Source organism: Rhagoletis zephyria, unplaced genomic scaffold, assembly GCF_001687245.7.
Source record: "Rhagoletis zephyria isolate East Lansing unplaced genomic scaffold, Rhagoletis_zephyria_1.1 Rzeph_scaffold_00593, whole genome shotgun sequence".
In the NCBI taxonomy this organism is placed as follows: domain Eukaryota; kingdom Metazoa; phylum Arthropoda; class Insecta; order Diptera; family Tephritidae; genus Rhagoletis; species Rhagoletis zephyria.
The window spans coordinates 97,404-106,282 of record NW_016157677.1 but is presented as its reverse complement, the minus strand read 5'-3'; the positions used below and the strand labels follow the sequence as shown (position 1 = coordinate 106,282).

General features: G+C 36.8%; 2 protein-coding genes across 2 annotated transcripts in view; both read right to left on the bottom strand.

The window, feature by feature from the left end:
• LOC108360612 (VWFA and cache domain-containing protein CG16868) overlaps positions 1 to 1,811 on the bottom strand; it is a gene marked incomplete at its 5' end in the record, with an annotated part of 7,571 nt that extends 5,760 nt beyond the window's left edge. The window contains 3 exon segments of the mRNA XM_017612971.1: positions 277 to 1,237; positions 1,298 to 1,405; positions 1,407 to 1,811. Of these exon segments, the coding sequence (XP_017468460.1) occupies positions 277 to 1,237; positions 1,298 to 1,405; positions 1,407 to 1,811 (1,474 nt within the window).
• Positions 1,812 to 3,361: 1,550 nt separating this feature from the next.
• LOC108360615 (uncharacterized) lies at positions 3,362 to 5,577 on the bottom strand. Its single transcript, XM_017612975.1, has 2 exons — positions 5,520 to 5,577; positions 3,362 to 4,406 (listed from the first exon to the last, which is right to left on the bottom strand). The coding sequence occupies exons 1-2, from the start codon at positions 5,532 to 5,534 to the stop codon at positions 3,456 to 3,458; spliced, it is 966 nt and encodes a 321-aa protein (XP_017468464.1). The 5' UTR covers positions 5,535 to 5,577; the 3' UTR covers positions 3,362 to 3,455.
• Positions 5,578 to 8,879: the final 3,302 nt, after the last annotated feature.

Here is an 8,879-nt window from a genome sequence, read left to right as displayed (position 1 = left end):
AAGCCCAGAGAGTGATTCGTTTGGCCTTTCGTCACAACAAGCGAGTGTATGTAGTTAAGAATCTCCTCTTTACGGGCGCGTGTCGCGTAAAATACACTATTTGATGCCTCATTAGGGTAGGAATCGAATTGCACTATGTGTGCTTCATCGGAAACTGTTGTCACGGAAATAAGATCGGTTGGCGACAGCAGTTGCAGAATACTGGTAACTGAAAGTGACATAAATGTTTAGAAATTGCTTTCAAACGATAACCTTAACAAATATGTATTCGTTTACCTAAGGCCTTCGTAAGCTCTAATAACTCCATATTCATTGCAGATCCCACATCCAGTAGTAGAAAAACATACTTATTCTTTATAGATGAAACATATAATTGTTGGAAGTAAGTCTCTGCATAATAGTGTGTTCGCATATCTTCAGCATTATCACTACGCGATAGAAAATAGATATGTTTAAAGTGGTTTCCTAGGAATTTTAGTTTCGAGTTAGTTGCAGATGTGGTTGAGGCCGTACTGCGTACGTTTGCAGACATTTTAGGAGCTTCAATTAAGAAATCGCTTTTCATTAGTGCACTCTTAAGTGCTTGTAATTTCTCGAGTATGTACGCATTGGCGCGCGCCTCAAAGGAACCTTCATCCATGAAATAATTGTTCCTATCAAACTGTTGATAGTACTTTGATTTATGAGCCGGTGTTACTGTTGAATCAGTCTTAAGATAGTTTAATATTTGTATTTGCTGTCTGTTGTAATTCAATTCGGTTGCGATAATTCTTTTAGTTTCGCTGGCAGTTGGTTGAAATGTCTGTATGCAAGTGTGCAAATACATATGCAGATTGCGTACTCCATGCCCAGTAGCAATTAAACCATCTAAATCATCGATTGCTAAATCGAATTCGTCTTCCTCGCTCTCATCTTCACTCCGGTCATCTTCATCTTCGTCATCTGCATCAGCATCTTCTTCCTCCGATTCGGCTTCGTCGTTTATGTCCCCATATTCAGCTGCTTGGAGATGCTGTTGCAGCAGCACTTTTGTAATGTTGAAGCGAAAAAAATCTCGCAATTCCAGCACCACGTGCGTTGACTTTTGCAGCTTCTTCGCAAGTCGTTTGCTGAATATCTGAAGGTCATGTTGCAGTGTTGCCGACGCAGACTTGTAGAATGATTCACTATTATTTTTTAAAGCGCCTATGCTAGCCGCTACGCCATTGCTGCTAAAATGCACGGAATCAAATAGCTCCTGAAAAATTTTAAAACTGATTAGTTTACCACTTTGGCAATAGTAATAGTTTGGGTTCACCTGTATTGTGGCAACGCGCATTTCTACATTGCGTATAATCCGCAATCGCGCGTCAATATTACGCACCACTTCCAGCACATTTTGTTGATTATTGTAATTTGCAAAAAAACACGCTGGCTGTTGTTTGACCAAAAGACGAAGAGACTCCGATAGATCCAATATTGCTAGGCTCCGTTGCATTGCGTCTCAAAGGCACTTTTTGTGGTGCAGCGGAAACTCCGGCTACCGAGGCTGGCACCAGCAATGGAAGCGCATTTACATTGGCAGTGATAAAGTCCTTGGCTACCAGCGGCAATTGAGTGGTTGCATTTAGATTTACATTAAGACTAATATTACTTAAAGATACAGGAACATTGCTCTTAGTGCGGCTGTTATTTGCTGTTGCAGGAACTGTGACTGCTGCATTCTCGTCAAAGTTACCGAGCACCAGTGCGTCACAGCTAAGTAGCAAAACCAGAATTAGTACTCGATTCATACTGCTAAGCATTACTGGCTTCTTTATCGTGGTGGCTTTTCCCTATTTGATATTTGATAACCTCAGCCGTCAAGTTTGTTCATGGCCTGTTATTGGTACGTTCTGAAAGTTACTTGAATGCTCATTTGCGGATATGGTGATTTTCTGGAATACGAAAACAGTTTTATTTTTAAATAATGTATTTAAATGTAATGGAAGCATGTTTTACATGCTGGTTAAAGATAAGCGTTGGTTGCGGAGGAAAATGCGGATTTATTCTATATATAGGTGTATAGCTGTGGTCATGCAAAAAATACGTTATACAGTTCTTCGCATTCAGCAGCTGCATTGGCACATGAAAATTTACAATTTTAGGGCCTACAGTTCGCTTTAACTTCATAATTTTAAACTCGGCACCACCATCAACCTACACTTACAAATATTTATGAGTCGCGAAATCAAATGTAAACATTTATATTAAACCATTTACCCAAACACTCACGTAAAAAATACCAACAATAAAAATGCGCGCGGCAAACTTCAATCACTGGCATGTTTTTACCTTTTGTGTTTTTGTTCTGCTTTTTCTTTTTTTACCTTTTGTGTGGTTTTTGTTCTGCTTTTTTTTTGTTTATTTATCAATTGCTTTTATTATTGCCGCAAATAAACATTTACACAAACTCACATACAAACAATGGTGTACTAAACGACTGCAAATTTTTCAGTAGAACGTGCCACAACTTCCAGGCTTTCTGTCCCCTTAAAAATTAAAATTTTGACTTTGCATTCACCTTTATTTTGTTTAACTGTGTTAACACTACATTTTTACAATAGTTTTAATTAAATAAACACTTTTATTTATACTTAAATTACAGAAATTGGTGCTCGTGAAAATTCGTGCAGCACGCAGTCAAGCGATGAAAAACAGTGTTGCATTTGCGAATGTCAGGTGTGGTAGAACGTACAAGGGAAGCAAATAAGAATGCAAGAAAAGTAGTGGATTTCTGTAGATGACAAAAGAATAAATTTCAAATCAATTTAAACTTTCATTGTATTTTAGGCTAATTAAATTTCGCAAAACTCGTCTTTTCCAAAACTTTAATCCAACACTAAGCGTATCTTAAAAATTTGCACTAAACTTTGGGTTTGGCAGCCCTGACAATAGACGCGCTTGTGCTTTTCTGTTTTTCCTTTGTCTACAGTATCCTTTTCCGCCCAAACTTGACAGTTGAAATCAGTGAAAATTCCAGTTTTTATCGGTGCTAAAGTTAAATTTTCAATTAATAAATTTCACGAAATATTAGATATGAGAAATGATTAAAGTGTTAAATTTAATTCAGTGTGTGTGTAAAACGAGATATATTTAACATCCTCGTTTTCTTTGTCCAAATGCAAAAGTGAATGTGTGTGTCCAGATGCAGCAGCACCTTGGAAAAGTAAAATAGTGCTCTGATAATAATGCAATACAAATATATGCATTTCGCATTTTAAGTGCGTAATAAGTTCATATGCAAATAAGCCTAAAGTGTGTGAAATGTTCTTTAATGTTAATGTTTAAGTGTAACTACGATGCTGCCAAAAAACAAATCCAACCGAGACAAAAAGGTATGTGTGCTCACATAATACATTTATTAACCTCAAAGATACAAACTTAAATTATAATTATAATTATTACATACATATTTATGCTCTTTGTTTCACAATCTACTTCTTAACAATCCTGACCAGCTGTCCCTGCCCATTATATTTAAAAACGGGGTCATTAATTTCACCGACTGGCGTGTACCGCAGCTGTGCAGTGAAACCACTATTGTTTCGCGCTTCTTCCTCACTCTGTGTGGTTGAAAAACGCACCAGTTGCAGGCGGTTGTCAGGTCCTAAGACATAATATTGTCCGCGAGTTGCACGTGATGAGGGGTAACCGTCACTTGGTCGCTTTGCATCGGCATCATCAACCTCTTGAACATCTGCTTCTAATGTGCCATCACTTCCATTGATTACTTCTCCTTCCTGTTGACGATTGTAAGACTCCCTAGCTACATTTAGCGCTTCAATAGCTATGCGAACGCCCTCATCTACTTCGCCGTCTGGCACTTGGGGCTCTAAGTTACGCGAATCTGGATAATTAACGGCAAAATTTTGCTCCTGCCCGCTACTCGGTGGTCCATAATTTTGCGCCGGCTTAGAAACCGCAGATCGCTGCTCGCCTTCGAATGCAAAAAATGGTTGTTGCGTTGGTAGGCGTTCTCCGCGTTGTTGCCGGCTCTGTGTTTCTGATATTTGAAAAATTTGCGTTTTTTGTGGCTGCTGCGACCGAGGGAATGCCGATTTTAGCACAAATTGTGGTCCTGGCTCTTGGTAAGGGGGACGTTGGACTTTCAAAAAATCAGTGTTTTGCTTGCGCGGTGGAAAATACGGGTTGGCTGGTTGTCTATTGGCTGAATTGAGGATACTATTTTGAATCTGACCGGCATAGTCTACACGCTCTTTATTTATTTCCAAAACGTAAGTGGGTTGTTGCTGCTTTTCTACGCCACGTGAAGGTGGCAAGTAGTCGGCGGGCAAGTTAAAAGGCCGCTGCGGACGCCAACCTGCTGCGGCGTACGGTGCTTCGCCCATTGCAAAGCCAACGTAAAGTAAAGCTACTAAAAAGATCTGTGGAAAATACAAAAAATTAGTATGAGGCAGTGTTGGCACTAATCGATTGATTTTTTAATCAATTAGTTAATTTGATTAGATTCAATCGAATTACAGTTAATCATGATTTAATTTAATCTGATTAAATAGTTAATCGTAACCGTGATTAAAAAAATTTATTTTTAACCATTAACCCTTAATTTGATTAAGTAGGTTTGGTGATTAATTAATTTATGCTGGAATTGTCTTTTGCACACAAGGTCCGGTATGGCTAAGTCGTATTCCCTCATCAATCTAAGCAATTTGGTATGCATTTTGATTGTGATCTATTACCAGCAGACGTTATGAAAACTAGGTTTTATAGCTCTCTGCACATGTGCCATGGGTTGTCAAACTTCCCAGTTTATGTTATACAAATTATAATTATTATTTGTTTATATAAGTATTATGTGTTTTTCATAAGCGTCAAACAGAAAAGAATAACCCTATATGGTGTTTGATTTAAAATGCAGACAAACTAGACCACTTAATCAGATTTTTTTTTAATCGGATTACCGATTGATGATTAAAATTAATTAATCGTAATCACAACCGACGATTAACGATTAAAAAAATTTAATCATTAATCACACAGATGATTACGATTAATTCATTTTAATCGTTAATCGCGATTAACATTTGAATCGTTAATTTTTAATCGTTAATCAGATTAACATTTTGCCAACACTGAGGATTCTTCATTACATTCGAGACTAGATTTTTAAACTGGCTTTCCGCTAGTGATTTAATACGAAAATACAACGAAAATATTTGAAAACCGGCAGATGATTAAAATTTTTATTTTTTTGTTTTTTTTTTTAATTATTTATTTTTCAATATCCAAGCATATTTTCAGGGGGAGATTCTGTAACCAGTTAACGACAATTTTCGGGCTGTTTTCACAGCAACGAATTGACCTTCGTTCAGCAGTTACCTCTCGATTTTCAGTACAAAAATGTCAAGTTTACCGCCGAATGGGACTTAACTTGTCACTGGGAATTGATCCTAAGTATCGCTTTACTTGCGGAAAACCATTTTCACTAACATAACATTTTTTAAAAATTTTTTGATAATAAGAACTTCATCACTAACCTTTAAGCACCACATTTTTTTTGATAGTTCTCGAACCGCAGCTTGACAAACAATACCGACAACTGATTTCATTCACCAAAAGAAACAACAGTTTTATACCAAAAGAAATCCGTATGAACTTCACATACATACATACATATGTACGTATGTAAAAAAAATATTCAATGTAAAATTATAAAAGTAATAAAGTTAGCAAAAATTATTCGACTGCATTGATTAAAATTGTAGTCACGTCCTAAGCGAGTGCACTAAACTGTGCTAAGGTGCTATGCATAGTGTTCTCTGCTATGTTACCGATGTAAACATATAATAATAAAAGGGTGGGATTCACGCATGCGCAAATTAAAATATTTTACACGCATGCAAACGCAACAAAACAAAAAAAAAACATTAGGACGTGAAGCGAAAATTATTACAAGTTGTACCAAAAAACACAAAAAAGAGGCAACGAAGAGCACACAAATCACAAGCCGAATTCGGCAACATCCTCAAAGGCGAACGGTGATGAATATTAATTTTATGTTTACAGCGAATATTCGCAAATTTGCACATGGAACTTTACTATTTTTGACACCTGCGGGGTTGTCGCATTCAACTTCTGAAATTTTTAATATCTTTTTTATTTTTTATATTTTTTTAAATAATTTTTTGTTTGTTGAAATGCAAGTTTAGAAATGCATCATCGTTGTTGTTGACACATTGTTGCTGACAATGGACAGAGTGATTTATTAAAGCCAGTTGGTAATTAGTCAGCAAACCGCCGACCTACGCAATAGCATTTTTTTCGGCTGGGTGAGTAATTTGGGTAGTACCGCAGAAACGTACTCGGGATTTAATCCATTCTTATAGACAGCACAACGTAATGGTACAGAGTTTTATTTCCACCAGTGATGACCGCAGCCCTGGTTATAACTAACCTGTAAGTCTTCATCATCTCATACGCTGAGTATTGCTCGACAATGGCGTCCGGAAATGGAACTGATGACTTGTGTTCAAAGTTTACCTTTCCAAAATTTCTCAATTCTTCACTGCAAAGAACCTAAGCCTCTCCCCTACGAAAACCTCAGCAATTCTATTTACCAGATGTACGAAGGAGCTCAAGCTACACGCCATGATGAAAAAATTCTGACTGTGAACAAACCAAAAATACTCGCAAGTAACTTCTACAGCCTATTATCTTTCTCTTTGCATACAGTCGAAATTGTCAATAAAGTACCGAGCCGCAACAAAGTCCTCAAATCGCTAGCCGGCAGCACTTGGAGCAAAGTCCAAGCAGCTTTGTTGGTAACATATGTACAAGACAATTGGCCGGTCGGTTGTAACTATGCACAGATGTGAGCACCCGAGCGAGGGCTCTGCAAGACACATTACAATGCATCTCTACGAAATGAAGGACGAGGTCCAGATGGTCATAGACCAACCACTGTACGCGACTCTGTACATATAGGTCATAAACGTCATTCACAGGAAGTCTGTCTGAAACTGCACCAACTCCTGTTCTGTGACGCCCATTTTAGAAAAACTACCACCTACCGTTGACGAGATAGAGCTTCAATTGCCACGGCACACCCGCACCACAATCGCTCAACTTCGTTCTGACTACTGCAATATACTTAACTCATACCTGATCAGAATAAATTCTGATGTACTTAATGTATGTGCGGCAGCAGGAGGAGAGTCTCCGCATTACTAGTAAATATCTCTTCATATGCCCGCGAAACGCAATTGGACTAACGCCACACTCCCTCTGGTCCTACACTGTTTGAGTAGCACGCTGTCTGGGCCTTCCGCTACAACATCAACTACTGACCTGTAAGTAATTCTTCATCCCCAAGCAACTTTTCAAAAAATCTGAAACTCGGTCCTGAATTCTTTAAATTGAATAATCTTTAGGTTATCTCAAATCTTTTCTTTTACTAAAGTAGTTGATGCTTCGTATGTTCAAATTGACCTTCAGACATCATGTAAAGGCTTACTTAGTTTATGAAAAATTGTAATTTTTGTAATTTTTTAGTCTGCTTAGAAGTTAATAAATAATTTCGTTATCTACAACTGTGCAACATCTGCAAATTCGCTGCCCTGCTGTGCAATGAATAAGCAATTTTGGTATGTAGAATCCAAATAATAAATCTGCAAGGTCATTCATTCAAGCCTACAAGTTCAATAAGGCCTGCGTAATGTGGGCAGATAATTAAAATTTTTCAACGATGACCAACCATGCTTTAACATTTCTCATAGTGCATATATGTACATTAAGTCATACAAACACATTTATACACGTGCATATGCATATTAATGTGCTAATATAAGTATTAAGCCAAGTAAAAATGTGAGAAAACAAGTGTATGTGCATGTAGCTAGTTTTTTTTTTTTATTTGTGTGATCAGTCTTTGACCTCTTCCGGTCTTTTTTTCTTTAAATTCCATTTCAACTTCAACTTGACCATCAATGCCAGCTATTTCAATTCTTAGGCACGTGTTTTTGCACACATTTTTATTTTGTGGTTGTTTTTTGGCCACTTGATTGGAAAAGTGGCTTCATTTTATATGCATCTTTAACAAAAAGATACACACTTAAATACATGCGTATATGTATGTACACTTACATATATTTCTAGTACTTATATTTAAAATTTTGGGTAACTGACCTAACTTCACAAAAATAAATAAATAGAAATCCAAAATAATTTGTTTTATTCATATTCATAATTTTCTTAGTTTTGGCACTCATAAATTTTTTCTTTCTTATCTAACCTCACCTACTGTAACCCAACCGATTAAAATCTTATTCAATATGACCCAACTTAACCAGACATTAACAATGGGTGCTCATACTTGCTTGGTTTACAGGTTATCTGGTTAAAAATTATTATTTGATAGTGTAATTTATTGTTGTTAGCCGAATAAAAAATATAATCACATAACCAGATAACCATATAACTAGACAGGTGTGAACACCCACAATGTAAATAAATTTTTTTTCTGGGATTTTTGGTTACCGCACCACCCTCCGGATAGTTGTTGGCCATTTCTTCACGGGAAACAGAAAGTGATTAAACGCTGCCGCTGTTATGTATGCTCTACTATGATTCCCGATACTTTATGATCTGCCGTAAATATTGGCAGAAAGGTTGGGTTATGTACATAAGAGTGTCTTACAAAAAAAAATCCAGTTTCCCGCCGGAAACTATTTGATTAAAATACATTTTATTATTCGGGTGGAAAACCGCATTTCTTTGGTGAGACACGCTAATGTACATAACTTAAATTAAATTTAAGGCCTTGGCCGAAAATATTAAAATTTACGTAAGCTGAACCGATTTGAAAATACCTACAAAAAAACTCATTATTTTGATATGAT